The sequence below is a fragment of the Sander lucioperca genome, chromosome 10, assembly GCF_008315115.2.
Source record: "Sander lucioperca isolate FBNREF2018 chromosome 10, SLUC_FBN_1.2, whole genome shotgun sequence".
Lineage (NCBI taxonomy): Eukaryota > Metazoa > Chordata > Actinopteri > Perciformes > Percidae > Sander > Sander lucioperca.
This window is the reverse complement of record NC_050182.1, coordinates 20,191,465-20,209,292: the sequence shown is the minus strand read 5'-3', so window position 1 is coordinate 20,209,292 and position 17,828 is coordinate 20,191,465. Positions and strand designations below refer to the sequence as shown.

General features: G+C 42.8%; 1 protein-coding gene across 2 annotated transcripts in view; it reads left to right on the top strand.

Annotated features, from left to right (window-relative positions):
* LOC116066562 (vacuolar protein sorting-associated protein 13B) overlaps positions 1 to 17,828 on the top strand; it is a 353,457-nt gene that overhangs the window by 259,806 nt on the left and 75,823 nt on the right. For both annotated transcript variants that reach the window (XM_031322688.2, XM_031322689.2), the window contains exons 39-41: positions 8,854 to 9,056; positions 11,069 to 11,288; positions 14,257 to 14,441. In XM_031322688.2, the coding sequence (XP_031178548.1) occupies positions 8,854 to 9,056; positions 11,069 to 11,288; positions 14,257 to 14,441 (608 nt within the window). The remainder of the gene's footprint in view (positions 1 to 8,853; positions 9,057 to 11,068; positions 11,289 to 14,256; positions 14,442 to 17,828) is intronic.

Genomic DNA, 17,828 nt, shown 5'->3' with positions numbered 1-17,828 from the left:
GTTAATTAAAACCTCAAACAATTTGCACTTTGTTTACTCAAATCTGCATAACTGCACAGTGACACAATACTCAGCACTGCTGCCCTCTTCTGATTTTCACCAGCTTTTCAGCTTTCATCCATCTTTGATGTGTTGACTTCGATAAACACAGTCAAAACTGTGTGTGCACTGCAATGGAAAAAGAAATAGAGTTCAGAGACAATTGTACTAATATATAAGCTAATCCCCTCCCGCTCACTTTGCTTTCACATGACTCTACTATTTATCGTGTTTTCTCTTCCTTTGCACATAGAAATACTTTTCAAAAGAGATTTGTTAATAGTAGTTCTTTGATTTGTTTACAGTAAACACAGGAAGTGGAGATTAGTGCGCAGTAAACTGTCTTTTCATGGATATTGTTTGCCCCACAGTTAACCAGCACCTTGTCACAGAGCCACAGCTACGCCCGTAAGACATTATAATTTGACTGGACGCAAATAGAAATGTTGGGATCAGGACCCCAGGTGTTTATTGACATCCATTGGATCATTCATCCCCAGTTTGGCTCCAAACTCTTTGAAATAGTGTTTGTTGTTATGGTCCAAAAAACACACCATCATTTATGTCTGTTCCGAACAAGACATTATAATAACTGCCATAAAACTAATGCTGTCATCATGTGTGTACCAGAGGTTTCATTCAGCTCCTCATATATCATATTTTAGTGCTCTCTGAAATACCTGAGAGGTTTAAGATCCTGTATGTAGATCTCATTATCAGCCCTGGTATTTCATCTCTGAGAGCATGTTAAAACTTCATGTGGAGGATTTCAGTGTACATGGCACCAAATGCCCACAAAGAGGATTTTTGTTGCATGGGAAACTGTATTTTTTAATTAGGTGTCAGAAGTTCTCCCGCTGAATAACATGTTTGTCTCACCCAGTTGTGTCTTCTTCTTTTTCTTGCTTGATAACTTTAGCACTCTTAGAGATCTTTGTCACAACACACACAGGGATTTTCCCTGAGGGCTTCTTCACATAGTGTTTCCAGATTTGTTTCCATTGAAAGGAGACAAACTGTCTCCAATTACACAGACTGATCGCTGGTGACAATAGATGTATCTGCTGACTTTTAGCCTTAGCTGCACTGCCTCCATCACTCAGCACTCTGGCCTCTCCAGTCCGCTCTGTACCTCCGAAAATGGATACCTTGGAATTTTACAAAGATAAAGGTTAGGATTCCCGTTCTGTTAGGTTGAGCGTTTGAGCTGCCACAATAAGTCAGCGGGAATGACCCCCCTGGGAGAGGCTGTACATGAGAGATGTAAGACAGGAGAATGTAGTATTACTACCGCTACAGTATGTACTACTACTGTTGTTGCTTGATTGATGAAGCACATCCTGAGCAGACCTCAGAATGATGCCAGTGTGCAAAGAGAAATAGGAGAGGGAGGAAGAGAGAAGGGAAGAGTTGTAAATATAGGGAAGCAGGAGGGTGATGGAGATATAGAAGTAGAGGGAGAGAGGAAGAGGAGTCAGATAAAAGAAATTCTAGAAAATAAGACATGATTAGACAAAGAGAAAAATGCAGATTAAGCAGACCGGACTTATATAGTACAAGAAAGTAGAACAGGTGAATGACTTGTAGGACAGAGGAGCAGATGAGGAAAACACGTTTGTCAAAAAACAAAGTTAGATAGAAAGAGAAAGAGAGGAGATATAATACAGGACAGAAAGGGAAAGCAGAAGACAGGCAGACTACTATGTGTGAGCAGTAACAGGGGTCTCTTCGGTATATGCCATTACACTCACCCCCACCCCACCCTGTCTTCATCAGCGTACATCCATAGCTGCAAATGGGGTGAAGACCCTGTCTCTCCCCCCCCCCCTCCTCATCCATGGAACATCTGGGGCTCTGTACCTGGTCATGGCAGCCCCTCTGCCAGGGGACAAGATGGAGAGAGAGGGGATTAGGTTGACAGTGAGGTGTGTTACCAGATCCTGTGTTAATGAAAAGCAAGTGGAAGCCCCACATTCCTCCCTCCGTCCTCGGCTCACCACTCCCCAAGGTAGGGGGGCATTTATAGTTCAATGAAAGAAAGGAGGGGGGCGGCCTGAGAGAGAGAACATATGTCTTAAGGTCCATGAAACAAGACCCTCCCCTAATCTCTCAGCTCTCCATCAGACTGCCCATAGAGTGCCCCCGATTTCCTAAGAACACACACATACGTATCGACATCCCCTGTTACTAGTGCGCACTTTTTCATATGCATGCAACAACATATATACACACACACACACACGCACACAAAGCTTTCTCCTCGGTCCTTTGCCTCTGCGGACCCCCTGCTTCTTCACGGTGATTTACTCCAGCACACTTGTAAAGGAAAACTTCTGTTCGTAGAACGACGTGAAAGCTACCCATTATTTATTTGTCTCTTGATTTTTTTTTTTTTCAAGTTTTATTTTGTTTCCCTGGCCAATCTCTTGAGTTACGATCATGTCAGTTTGTTTACTCTGCTGAAAGAAAGCCTCTTTTCCATTTATCATATTATTTCTGTTTCAATAGTCCGGGAAAAGCAGACATGGGAAAAAGCCAAACATGAAGAGATTTATATTTGGAAATACACCCTGCTATGATTTGGCAAGTTAACCCAACTAATAAATAGTTTTCAATGCATTAATAATAGAAATGTATCACAGAGAAGACATAGGGGGAAAAAACTGTCCGGCAAGGTGTTTCACACACAAACACATGGCTGCAGAGTCTAGATCAAGATGTATTACAGTTAGTTGGTTACAGACATGAAGTGTAAGAAAGCTGTGAGATTGTGGTAGTTGAATATCAGAGACAAACATGAGTTTGCAGTCTCTGTTGAACAGTAGTCTTTGTTAAATGTTGAGAACTCATATTCTGTGGAACATTGGTGGCTCTCAGCATGGAGCCTTGTTGAACCAACTGACCATACTCTGGCTAATCAGAACAGTGGTACAATGTTAGGGCTGCAAGTAACGATTACTTTAATTAGCGATCGATATGATAAATACTTTTTATATAGTGAAAACCTTTCGTCACAATATCCTACAGGCCAAGATGACCTCATTAGATTGCATGCTGTGTCCAACCATTTCTTCAAAACCAAAATATATTCAATATACTCTCACATAAAACCAAGAAATGCTGCAAATATTCACAATTTGGAGGAGAATGTGCAGAATGAGGATTAATTATCAAAATAGTTGCCCATTATTTTTCAGTCAATCAACGATCGATTACAAACAAACAAATCGATTAATGTACTTTTAGCTCTAGTACATATCCCGTATAATAATAGCTTTACTTGCAACAAGCACAAAGACCCGGTTATTAAAATGTGCTTGCCAAGTCTCAGTAGTGGGCTAAATTCAATATGTGATCTTAAAAACTTGAATGTATCTCCTTGTGAAATCTCTATAGATTAGTTTCAGAAGGAGCATTTCTGCTAAAATCGACTTGTTTCTCTAATTGTTTAGCATGTCTTGATACAGGAGCTAGAGGTCAACACAGGCATGAAGCTGAGACCTGAACCCACGAGTGCCAAATTTTAGACCTGAACCTAAACAGACCCAACATTATATGATGTTATTTCTACTTTCTCACAAATAAAAACTAACTGGCCTGGGAACGGTCATAATATTAACCTACACAGACAAAGGGTCCTATCTTGCACCCGGCGCAGCACAGCCCAAAGCCTGACGCAAGTATCCGATGCAGTTGTCAATTTCCCGTCCGGCGCCCACGTCGTTTAAATAGCAAATGCACGGCGCCCATCTCTGCACCCTGGTCTTACAGGGAGGTGTGTTCAGGTGCATTCTGGGAGTATTGCTATCTTGAGGCAGCGGGAAGTGATCGCGCCATTGACCAACAAAAACCTGGTCTAAAGTCAATAACGCAGCATTTCATTGTTATTTTAACAGCAAATTAGTAAAATGCTCCTAGGCTCGTGCACAGCGCGCGCACACTATACTTGTTACACACACAGGGACGCACAGCAGCACGCACACATGCAAAAGATTACAAATAAAAATATTATGGTGCAAATCCTCCATCATTATAGCAATGCTCCAAGGTCCACGCCGTGCACTTAGATTGTTAAAATAGGGCCCAGAGACTCTGCGGCCAACCAGCACAAAGGGCAAGTGGCTTACAAAATGAAACAAAGGTACATGTTCAGTAGAACATTACACAAATTGCAGCCGAAACTATCTGCTTTAACGTGGCTGGTATCTTCAACAGTCATAATCCAGAACAAAACTATGTGCAAGCACAATCATAGGTTATTTAAGGCCATAAGGTTCAATAATAAAGAAGTTTGTCCTGAATCAGTGGAGATTTTCAAGAAGCCCCCCTTTAGCAACACTGTGCTTGATTTTATCAGGTACGGAGCGTTAGTTTGCCATGTTAATGTAACAAATAACATTATTAACATAGTTTTGCTGTTTCGTTCACTTTTCCCACTGGGCCCTGCATGTCCTACTCGCAACACATCCCACAGACACATGTTCACCCAGACACAGACTGTTGGAGCAGCCAGAGAGAAAGAGAGTGATTCCTTATTAAATTACATTTGAAAATTACCAAAACCAAAACCACACCGAGCCTGAAGCTGTATTAAATGAGATGGCCCGAATTCGACCTAAAACCCGATAATTTGTCAGCACCCATCAGGCTTAAGTTGGGTAGCAGAATGGCATACTGTGAAAATTCCAATTCTGGGAAGACCTCTCTACTTGCAGCATTATCTTCATACATGTTAATTATTAAGAAATGAAAACCCATCTACCATACGTAATTTGCTGTGTTTGCTAATGTGTTGCAACTGTCATTGAACCCATATGTAACTTATCAACACTCATCAGTTACTGTGTAACGGCTTGGAATGACGCACAGCTCCGTAGCATTGTGCCATTTTGGCCGACGGTGTCCCCTGCTACGAAACCAGTTTCCTCTAGTGTCCTATAGTGGTCTTGTGGTGAGGTATAGTGAATTTCTGTGGTGAGTGACAGTATATTACTTCTATTACTCTTACCATCCCAGACAGTCTTCGGGGGCCTCTGCTAGTTAGGTAATGACTCCTTTAGGTTTCTTCTAATTGATACCAGTGCATCCTGGGGTATAAATCAGCCAGGCAGTGGTCAGATAACGGCTGCCAGGGAGAAACCGACACGGTAAATCAATGTCTCAGATTCTATCTAATCTTACCCAAGCATTTGCCAGAAAAGTATTTCACTTTAGGAAGATTTCCATCCAGCCTATATTCCCCACCACACACTTTGGCTTTTATTATTAAATATTGTACATGGATTGGTACACTGAAGTGCTTTCCATATACTGCTCTTTGTCTGCAGTTATGGGCAGATATTATTTGTACTACTACTACTTTGTACTTGCTTACTTATGGCTAAAAAGTAGTGTTAAACGATTATTTAATTTACTATTTAGAAAAACAGACAAAAACAGTTCACAAAAAGTGTGTGTGTGTGTGTGTGTGTGTGTGTGTGTGTGTGTGTGTGTGTGTGTGTGTGTGTGTGTGTGTGTGTGTGTGTGTGTGTGTGTGTGTGCGTGCGTGCGTGCGTGCGTGCGCCATTGCCATTTTCATATGCAAAGATCTATTTCATTCAGCGCCATCTGAGCCAGTCAACTAAACCCCAAACACATAGCGTAGCCACCACAAATACCCCCAAAACAACAGCAGCCCATTTGCTCCTGTGTCTTTCTGCATGTAAGTGAGTGTGTATGTCTTAGTGGCATAAAACAATGTTCTTGTTCATCCCTATGTCATGCTATAGTGATTGATGTCTGTGAAAGGTCTTTGTATTTCTGGGGCATGTGTGCACATGTGTATCTGTGTTTGTCTCGTACGGTGCAGAGCCGTATTAAGTGCTGACTGTCTCTACACTGGCCTCCAGTATTTATCATCTCTCTTACTGCAACTGTGTCTAAGGATGCTGCTACTGCTGCTGCTGCTTTATTTTCTTCCCATCAATCTCATGCTCTTTTAGTTTTCTCTCATTTATCTGTGTCCATGTAATTTGTTATTTCTTCCATCTCTCTCTCTCTTCCTCATTGTCTCTTGCTTCATGTGGCTTTACCCACCATCTGCAAATATGTTACATACTCTATTCAAGTGAACGCAGGTACCGCCTGCCTCATCCTCCAATACTTTCCCAACTCTTTTTTTCCCCTTTACCATTCCCTCCGCCCCTCCCTTCTTATGGCAGTACTTCACAGCTGAGCAGTGTAATGTCTTTGGGCTGTCTGCTGACACATCTCTGGAAACCAACCTAAATAGCAGTACTATGGCCATACAGGGCAAAAGCAGGGATGGAGAGAGCATGGAGAAATGTGCCTCTGACTGTTATTCAGCCTGGATGGAAGAATGGAGTGAGAAATGATGAAAGAAAGGGATTCCCCTCATTAAAACCACTCCCAATTAGGTTGATTATTAAGAGTGCTGGCTGCTGGCTTTAGCACCAGGATGCTGCGGTCAGCTGGGCTGTAAATGACGCATGGTGAGACTGGAGAGCATACTTTGCTACACATTGTACATGTGTGCGCAAATGTGTGTGCGGGTGTAGTTGTTTCCACTTGTTCACCTGGGTGTGCATGGTTGTGCATATGCATTAAAATCTGCATATATGCGGGCATTTTTTTTCCAGTTTGTGTCTATGTACATGTGCTTGTGTCTCCTTTTATACATGTGTGAATGAAAGATCCTCCATTTACTAAGCCAGTTTGGGAGTTCCCTTGTGCTGTCTAATAAATCCTAGCCATGAAAATAAACCTGATGTCCACAGTTGAGTAAGTAATCTCTAACAGCTCGCTCTGCGCTGCAACACCAGAAGATATTAGCAGGTAAACTGCCAACTTGCATCAACAATGTCTTTCCTGAGAGAAATGAGTCATCCCGGTATAATATTTCCCCCCAGAATGATTTATACAAGAGAAGCCCTCTTTCATTCGAACCCCCCTGTTGTGTTATTGCGCTCTAATGTTGAATAAAATGTTCCTTAGTCAGTTTACCAAGCCTGGAAAGATATGAGGACGCCTGCATGAAACATCTTCATCAAATCCTCGCTCACTCACTCTCACACCCTCTGGTTCTGTGTCTCATTCCCTCCCTCCTTGTCTATATCTATTTGTCTCCTCATTTATCAACTCCTCCCCCACTCCCTTCTTATGCCTTTCCATCTCTTCCATCCTGATTTACCCCAAGTGAACCCCAAGTGCACTGTGGTCAAAGTCTTTTCTCAAAGAACTGACATAGAAACAAAATATATATACATATATAAAAGCACTAACATGGATACCTAAATAACTGGGGTGTCGGGTGTTTTATCCACAAATAACAATACAGAATAAATAATTTGATAAATACAAATTCTATTGTGTGAAGAGTTGTTTAAGGACAGGCTAGTTTCATATAATAACGTCTGGGTGTTCATTTTCAGTTTTAGAGAAGGTTACCCCTTGTTGTATTGTAGAGATGCCTCTGCAAAAAACAGCTGTTTAATAGGAACTATAATACAATACTTATAGTTAGGGACTGAAACAGGTGTGTCGCTACTTTGTTTTACGTTCCCAGACCAACAGCCAGACTGGAGTTAAAAAGCAATTTTAAAGAGCCACTTCTCAGGGCGTTATTAGTCATGTAGGTTTGAGGTTTCCAAGTGGGCTGCTGCTGATGTAGCTTTAACTGACCAGATCAGCCCTCCCATGTCAACGACTAGTAGAAGGGGTTTCAGTCCGCTGATTTATGGGACCAAAAGACCATGTTCAATACAGCCTGTGACCACAGTGACACATCTCTGTTTTAATGGAAAGGGCAGAGAATGCTGTCCTTATTAAGTTGGGGCTTTTGCTACTTTTGGTTCTTTCAGGATGAGTGGTTGTTTGGCTTCTCTGTCTGGGTCCCATCAGGGTTTTCTCCATGTCGTCCTGTCTGCTAAACCTTTTAGTTTACCAGATCACAGGACTTGAATCCATACAGGTTCAAATGTGTGTTACCAAGACCCCAGAACACCTCGGTTCAGAGACGGACAGGAGTCACATCTGCTCTTTCTATTAACTGATGGTTGCATGTTGTACGTTTTTAGCCTCAGAACCAAATATTGGTACATTTTCCTCACTCTGGCAACTTGTACCCAGTCTAATAAATAACTTCCATTAGTGCATAACAGTCCACTTAAATTGAGCAAACTTGTACTTTTTTTTATCATTCCATAGATTCAGAAACAAAGTAAAAGGCAGAGACATACAGTATACTATAGTTTGAGCATAATTGTTAGAGGAAAAATCATGCTCTCCTCTTTCAGAGGCAAGTGTTTATGTTAATAACATCAAATGAGTAGGATAGTTTAGAGGCCAGTGATGTGGTTGATGTGGTTGTACTGTATGTTTTGCTATTACATAGACAGACTGTTGTAATTGAACTTAGTATAAAAAATCAGAGGCAAGCATTCGTGCAACTGAATTTTAAGGTTGAACTGTGTATGCGTTTCAGTTTCATCTGGCTTGGTTGCACTTGTATCAATGAGCTGTGTTAGTTTTTATACATAATTAGAGATATCAATATTTCCCTTTGAAACTAGTATTTATTTTAGACATTCCCCGTCTATTTGAACCCTCTTTCCACCTTTTTCCCCCCCAATGTGTAATAAATAAATTAGTGACTGCTCCTACTTTATCCACAAACCACTTACGTGACATTGACAAAGACATTTTTCCTCATCATAGTCCAAATATTTTTTTGGTAATTTACCTTCTGTTTTCCCTCTGTAGTTTCCCCCCCTGTGCTCTACATGCCATTCATTGCTACCCCTCCTCTCTTCCTAGATGCAGTTCAGGCTGCGTCGTTGCAGCTGGAGCTGCAAGATTTGTTGGTGAGAACAGGGCTGAAGGACCGAAGCCGTCTCCTGCTGGGGCCGTTCTCCTGCAGCACCTCCCTGGAGGCTCGGTGGTGTCGGCACAGCGGCAGCCCTGGACCTGAGCCCGGCCCCCCTAAACTGCTGCTGGACCTGAAGGGAGGCCTGCTGCAGGTTTGTACTGTATACCCGTGACATCAATTCAGCACCCTCAGTCACAAGTTTTATCCCCTGCACAGTTTCTAGAGGCCAGGGTCAGATCAGCACCTCTACACCTGGTTAGAGTGACGTGTCTTGACACTTAAACCCAAGGGCTTGAACAAGGCTCTTCCAGTTAGAGAACAGCCTGGAATCAAGAGGCCATGCTGCTGCCCACTTAAACGTCACGTCGGCTTCAGTGGTGGAAGAAGTATTTCAATCCTTTACTTAACTAAAAGTACTAATACCACACTGTAAAAATACTCTGTTACAAGTAAAAGTCCTGCATTGAAAATGTTACTTCAGTTAAAGTATGTAAATATCGTCAGGAAAATGTACTTAAAGTTTTAAAAGTAAAAGTAGTCAATGCAGAAAAATCCTCACATTTTCGAAACTGGAAACAATCCAAACAATTCTGTCGAACAACTAAGTGTTTAATCGTCTAATCAGAATACATTTTTCATCATTTTTATAAACTTCATATGGTTTTTGTGCAAAAAATCTTAATGTGTAAAGTAACTAGTAACTAAAGCTGTCAGAATAATGTAGTGGAGGGCGCCTAGGTAGCTCAACTGGTAGAGCGCGCCCATATATAGAGGTTCACTCCTCGACCCAGCGGCCGCGGGTTCAACTGCAACCTACGGCCCTTTGCTGCATGTCATTCCCCCTCTCCCCCCCCATTTCATGTCTTCAGCTGTCATATAAATAAAGGCCCAAGATGCCCCCCCCCCAAAAAAAAAAAAAAAAAATGTACAATATTTCTTTCTGAAATGTAGCGGAGTAGAAGTAGAAAGTGGCATGAAAAGAAAAGACTCAAGTAAAGTACAAGTACCTCAACATTTGTACAGTACTTGAGTAAATGTACTTAGTTACAGTCCACCACTGGTCGCCTTGATGCCTTTGGTTTCCAAATGAATCCTTACAGTGAGCTGACACCCACAGGCACAGCTCATCACACTCCTCCTAAATCTGCTCTTCCTCTTTAACCCGGCTCCTCTCCTCTTTGCAGCTGAAGTGATATGACAGTAGGAATTGCATGCTGTAACTCCACTGTAGATTTGAGTCACATCTGCCGGTTAAGTGGTGGGATATTAAAAGGCTATTTTTAGGGGGGAGGGTGTTATATCTTATGTGTGCCTTTTTTTCCTGTGCGAAGTTACATAATGTCCACACCGAAAAGTCCCTTTTCAATGTAACTAACTGAACACATTATTACTAATGTATTATTCCACATTACTTTTTCAGGGGGAACCCCCAACCCCTCCCCCATTTTCAGTGGTTCTCTTAATGCTTTTATTGCGTGCCCATTAACAGAAACATGACTCGTAACTCAACACTTAATACATAATCATACATTTCCCACTGTAAATATTGGCGTTTGTGGTGTTTTAATCAAGTGCTGTGCAAAAACCGCCGGAATTCCTTCCGATTCCTTCTTGTCGTGCTCTCTTTCCAAAAACCTGGGGGGAAAAAAAATCCCCATATTTTCCTGTTTTTTAGAGTTTAGTCATAACCCACCCTTGGGAGCTAGTGAGTAGCAGGCAGGCAGCTCCATGTGTGAAGAGTTTTTGACTCAGAGATTCCTGGTCCTTAGTCCAAACCCCAGGCAGACCTGCTTTGATGGAGCACGGGAAGGGGAATGCCGCGGCTAAGTAAGGAGGATGTGAGGTTGTGTTGGGCAATGTTGAAAAGGATGTGAAGGGGTGATAATGAGGGTAACCCCGACTGCTTCTCTTCCTGTTTAAATAATTGTAAATGTAGGTGTTTATGCATCAGCTGTGAGTCTGTGTCACTCTCTTTTTCCTTATCACAGTCTGTTTTAGCTTCTTTCTTTACTTCCCCTATGTCTCTTTTTCTTTCATCCAATATACCCAAACCCTACATCTTGACTTCCCTGTTGGCCTCTGTCTCCTCTCGTTCACCATCCCACACTCTTTACTTGCTGCTCCCTTCCAACCACCTCACCCTCTGTGCTTCTGTCTCGACAGGTCTTCTGGGGACAGGAACATCTGAGCTGCCTGAAGCTGGTGGAGGAGCACCTACTGGAGTACCTAAACCTCCAGAAAGGTTCTGAGTCAGCTGATAGCTGTTCTAAGGGCAAGGCCTGCCACACCCAGCCACCTCCTTCTCCAGGCTCTCCCTCCCCCCGGACAGAGCACAGCTCAGATGACCTGCGTACAGGGCATTTTCAATACATCCAGGACTCAGGTGAATGTTTATACAGTGCAAGCTGATCATGTGCAGAGGGGCTGATAGTGTAGCCAGGCTTATCCCTAGGTAAAGCATTGGCTGCTATACTCAATAAATCCTACGTCATGTGACGTGATTCATTCTCAGAACAGCACCTTAATAGATGTTTAGCAGTAGCCCAGACTCCCTAAAGATTGCTTGCTGTTTGCCAGTGTTGTAGTGAAAGACCACCTAAACCAAGACCAAGTCATCACCAAGACCAGAGTGTATCGAGACCAAGACCGAGATTTTAAAGCTGCCTACACATGATAAGCGATTTGCTCTCTGTATGGCGCAGAGCAAAGTGCAAAGAGCAAAGCGCAGCGCAGGTATTCGTCATCAAGGGTGGCAAGGAAGCTATTTTCCGTATAACATGCACGCTTTCGAAAGGTCAGCGGCAACTAGGTCAAAGTTGAAATAATTTGAACTTTGAGCGCAGAGCAAATCTGAGCAGTGCACAACACCAGGGGTAGCGCAGCGCAGAGTTGGGCGCCACCACCCTCCACATAGAAAATCAATGTAGCGGCCAGCACAAAGCGGTTTTAACGCCTATCATGTGTAGGCAGCTTAAAGGGGTTGAGACCTTGGCAAGACCAATACCAGACCAGTGCGAGTCCCACACTGCATGCCACAATAAAATGTAGAAAATGCTAAAAAAAAAAAAAAAACCACAGTAAACAAATTAAGATTCTTCTTCATTCACCTCTTTTATTACCGTAAGTGTATCATGAGAAATGCCTTGATAAAATAATCAAAAGGCAGTTGTGGTCTTGACCAGTCTTGAAAAAAAAATCCTGTGTCCTCTTTAGCTGAGACGGAGAAAAGACTGAGTAAGACCTTCAAAATGTGGTCTTGAGACCGGTCTCCAGACTAAGACCGATCTCGAGTACTACAACACTGCTGTTTTTAGTCGCAAACAGACAAAAAGCATTGTCCAAGAAATAATATTACCTGGACATACATTTACCCTGCTATTTCTTGACAAGATTTTCAAAATGCACGGCGCAGTGGTAAGCACTGGTCCCTGAATTCCATAGGATGAACAGTAACCATAGTCAATCATTCATAAACTCGTATAACTGAGTTGGTATTTCCTGAAAAAGGAACCTTTGTGCCAAAGTGAGATGTCACTTAAGATACACATCGCCTTAAATCAAAGTCAGATCAAAGCCCTGTGTGGAAAGAAGTTTCATCGGACATGTCTGCCTGGTTCCACTCTGAGTAGCATGCTGTTTATTCCCCCTCTTTGTGCTTTGTGTGTGCTGTCCTCTTACGTGCACGCACGCAGACACACACAGGAACATTATACACAGAGGATCAAACTTCTCTCTGGCTGTAGACCAGCCGTCCACTCTGTCAGCTGTGGTTGAGGCTTTGTTTGTTGCACTGTTCCACTGGTCTTTGATGCATTTAATATGCTGGCTGAAACAGCAGAACGTACAGTAGTGAACTTGAACACAGAGCACAATCTGTCTGCAACATGTTGTCAACAGAAAGAGAAACCCGGGCCCCGGAGTACAGAGAACAGCGAGTGGCCCCCAGGGGCCCGACACAGGGATGGATGGGATAGATGGACAGAGGAGGAGATGAAAGATGGATGCAGAGAACGGTAGAGGGAGTCTCTGTCCCTGCCTCTCACTTTTCAAGCTAACTCAAATCAAAGCAAAACCTCATGAAAGTGTCTGTTTTTCTTTCATCCACCGTTTCGCAAAAGAACAATACGCTGTCTACCTTCAAGTGGGCAGCTCACCGCTTCACATAAAGGGAAAAATTAGCCCCAGACAGATTTCGCTGCCCCTTGAAATGTGTTTTCTGGAAAGAGACTCTCAGTGTTTGTACCTCCAGGGGCCAAGCAAAGCAGCAGTTCTCTGCTTGACTGTTTTTTTCAAATAAACATTTTTCCAAAGGACTTGAATCCCAAACAGCAGCCACGACTTAAGTCAAACACCACTCAGAAGTTTAGATCCAGTGTTATCCAGCTTTTGCAGGTGCTTGGCATGGTTCAATCAATGGCTGTTTACTCAATAGCAAAAATGTTTACTCAGCCACTTTGTTTATAGACGGCATCTTAATAAACATAAACATTCTGAAAGCGTGGAAACATCCACCGTGCTCTTTTAAGAGATGTTGTTTAGGAAGGTTTGGATTCCATAGTAGAAATAACAACGCAGCAGCAAAGATATATGCAAGTCAAAGTTACATTGTTTTTTGTTTTTGTTTTCTTTGCCACATTCGGCAAATTTCATAATGGGAAAAGAATTATACAATGCATCCCTCATTGGAACATAATGTGAATTTTCACATTATTCATAAGAATTTTCATCACATTTTTTCAACCTCTGCATGTTTCTTTCTTCAGCAAGCATCTGTGAATGTAAGCCTTTAAACGGGCTTTTTGTTCTGAAGTCTTGTGAAGAAGTGGCTTTGTATGATACCAGAAGAGGACTTCTTTCCTTCCAGTTCATCCTCTGCTTTCCAGTCACAGTGTTTTTTATCTGTCGGGTCAGCTATCATGTTTCATCTTTTTTCTTCTCCTGAACATCTCTCCTTCCTGCTTAGCAAATCCTCCATCATAATAGCAATGCTCCAAGGTCCAAACGTGCCTGGCTTTTAAAGGGAATGGGAGATGACTCTGATTGGTTTATTGTATGTTACGCCCAAAACACACCTCTGATTAATGAAGACACTAAGTACAACCCTTTAGAACCATGCGCCCGACGCACAGACCCTTTTTTCTGCCGTCAAACTAGCAAAAGTGGATTTGGACTAAACGCACCTGTGCCAGGCACTTCACGCCGTGCGCTTAGATCGTTAAAATAGGGCTCTTTGTGTTTTCCCTCTTTTGTTATGTCTCCCTGTAAAGCACAGCATGAGCATTGCTTTCAGATTATGGACAGAGTAAAGTGAAGTCATTCTAATATTTTGGTTTATTCTTCTTTTCTGGCAGCTTCCCAGAGACTGCCAGGGCCCCATGAGGTGGTGTTCTACAGCGAGACAGAGGACAACCCAGGGGTGATGCTGTGGAGGTACCCTGAACCTCGCGTCCTTACCTTTGTCAGGATAACTCCTGTCCCCTTCAACACCACAGAGGACCCTGAGATCAGCACTGCCGACCTGGGGGACGCCCTGCAGGTAGAGACTGACACACACATGTATCTCTTTGTCTCGCATTGCCTCCAAAGCGCTGCGGAGGAGGGTCTGGCCTAGTCCACACAGCATTTCGGGATAGGAGAAAAATGTGTTCTGGTTTACTGGCATTACTTTAAACCAATCACAATCTTCTTGCGGACGGAGCCCCGGTGCCTCTGCAAAATAGTCTCAGGAAGGAACTTGTTTTGGTGGAACGTGTACGTTCAAAAGTAGTTTTAGTTGTGCGACAGAAAACTCAGATTGGACAGATAGTCTAGCTAGCTGTCTGGATTTACCCTGCAGAGATCTGAGGAGCAGTTAACCATAGTCCTCACAAATCCACCAGAGGTTAGAACGCCAACACAAAGGAAGAGGAAGGGGACGGACATCCGGCCGAAATGAAAGACATCCGGCGGAACCTCCGGCGGAACTGAACTATCCCGTAAATGAAACGTTTCCAATATTGTGGTACATGTACATGTGGTACTCCAAACACATACAGGTACCAAACATGTTTCCAGGTGCTCTCTCTTCTCTTTAAACTCCTCCATCTCTACCATTATTCTGAAAATCCTTCCCAAATATAAACAAACACAGCATAGTGTGAATAAATATGGAAACTTTAAGAAAGCACGGAATGGTAATGTGTTAAGCAAACCAAATGTTTTATTAATTACTTGTATCAGGATGTGTTGTGGTGTACGAGTCCTGCTACTACTGTATAAAGAAGGCGAAAGACTCCACTCATCTCTCACTGCTCTGCTTAACATCACCTGCAATGAAAGAGAAATAAACTGTCTAAGAGTTGGGCTGGGGGCCATTATAATTCCCATGACATGAGTCATGAGAACTTCCATACTCTATGTGTTATTGAATGACAGAGACCCTGCTGTCCCTCCAAACATGTAATACATGGTCGGACAGCTGTGGAAGTCATCTCGCATGCTCTGGTGTGAATAGCCAGGTGTCTCCAACCCCAGATGAGGTTATAATTTGGCAGGCTGTAGCAGCTACCAAGTCTACAAGGCCTCAGTGGGGGACAAGACATCCCACTTTTCCTCCTATCACTCATCCTTTGCCTTTCTCCCCTCACTTTCCAGCTTATCATCCTCACGTTCTTTCACATCCTCCTCCGTAATCTTTCTTTTTGCCTGGAGCAGAAATATGCTATTTTTAGGTCAAATTCCCTGACACTATTACAGCTACAGTCACTCTGTGTCTTAATTATTGACCGTGCAATCAGGAATGGTATTTCTGGTAATACAATATGCAAAACATGTTTTTGTCATTCAGTTAGCTAAGCTTAACGCAGTCATGCTCCTGAATACATTGTTCCTGCTCATATATATTATACAACTATGTTTAGTCAGATATTATATTTAATTTCTGTTGTTATTGTGGCTTTAAATTCAATTCTGTATAGCAGCAAGTCTTCAAAAATCACCGAGGAGCAGAAGCTGAGAAGCAGCCCTTTAGCAACTGATTGTGAAATGTAATGCAAGGATGGCTAAAACATATGAAGATAATAAATTCACACATATTGCTCCCACATTACATTATTGCAATAACTGGTAAGAATGACTTCATAAATGGTATAATATATATATATATATGTGTGTGTGTATAATATAGAGTTATAATCTCATGTTATTATATTATCCTGAATGAATGACAGTAGCAAATTTGATTACATTCCCAGCCCATTTATAAGGACTTTTTAATTACATGTTTTAAGCCTTGGGGTTAGGTTACCTTCCCTTTTCCTTTTCTTTCTGCTTCTTTCCTCCATCTGTAGCCGACATTTCTCATCTTCCCATATCCTCCCTTTATCTCTCAGATTCTTTCCTGGGCTCCCACAATCCTTTCACCTACACTGCAGATGTTTTCTTCTGTCTGTTTATGTCGGCCCAGGAGAGACAAGATATTGGAAGGTGCTGCAGATGTCTGGCTTCCCAGCGAGGCCCCGCAGCTGTAAAGTCTGTAATGAGCAAAACTCCAAAGCCTCTAGCTGATTGGCCACATATTGAGTTACATTAGAGAACAGAGGGAGCTGATGTGTGTGGATGAGGGAGGGTTAGAGGAAGAGCCAGTGACAGACAGAGTTTGTATAGGGAGAGGCTGCTTCATGGGAGTGGAAAGAGCGAGAGAGGATCACAGATGGAGTAAGAGGAGGGTCAAGAAGGATGAAGATAGATGATCACAGATGGAGGTGGTGTCTTCTGCGGCGCTTACAAGAGCCTCTGTGTGAAAATACACACTCTCTCTAGTCCGGGGGAGAGAGATGATTCTTCACCAGCTGATGAAACGAGGGGCCGATGAAGGTCTGACAGGAGATGCAGCAGGCTAGATGCCATATTCCAACATGTCATGTTTACACGATTCACATGTATTCACAATCTGTCATGTACTTGGACAGTGGCGGAGATGGTTGGGTTCTGCATTTATTACTGCATCTGTACTTCTATAGATGTTTGCGTATACAAATGGATGCCTGTCTCTGCGGACATATTTGTGTGAGTGTGTATTACATAGCAGGAGACGTGGAACCAGTGGTTGATGAACATGTGGTTTTCCACGTCTTCTGCTCCACTCCTCATGTCCTTCTGGCATGGTCCCGTCTCTTCTGACAAGTCTGTTAAAAGGAATCAGGTGATGAGACGTCCACGGGGGAAGTGGTGAAAAGAGGAGGGCTCCGAGCACCCGATTGTTACTGAAACCGCTTCATGTGTGCAGAGATACTCTGTCTTTAGAGACAAGCAAGCAATGAATGCTAAGTATTTAAAAAGGAGTCATTGTAATTGATGGCTAAGACAATTGTTTACACAGTTGTGCAGACTAAGTTAGCATCTGTTTGAAAGAGATATGGGACTTGCATAGAAACCACTGAACAGGAGTGAGGCCGTTCGAAGCGCTGCTGACCCAGTGTAGGTTTGAAAACTCCCAGCTTGCGTTGTAGTCTGGACAGGCAGAAACGGACACCCACGTCGGTCTTACAGTGTGTTCCATTTGTACTCGGAAGTCGGATTTTCCGAGGTCAAAGTCGCAAACGCTGCCTGACCTCGGATTTCCGAGCTCAGAACTCAGGCAACCACCAGTACCCCGAGCTAAAAATCCAACATGGCTGCCCCGTGCATCAACAGTAGTGAAAGCTGTAGTAACATGCAGTTATTAGCACTTCTGTGTTATTTGTGTATCACTAAATCAGTCGTACACACAGTCCTGTTCATCTTCTATCTGTGGACATGTTGCTACGCTGTTTGTATGCACAAAAACACTGTGTAATGCATTGTTATAAACTGGCATTGCTAACAATAGCTAACCTGGCTAGAGCTAATGAAAACAATGAAAATCCGACTTGTAAAAGGAACGCATTCAACTCGGGTGTGACGT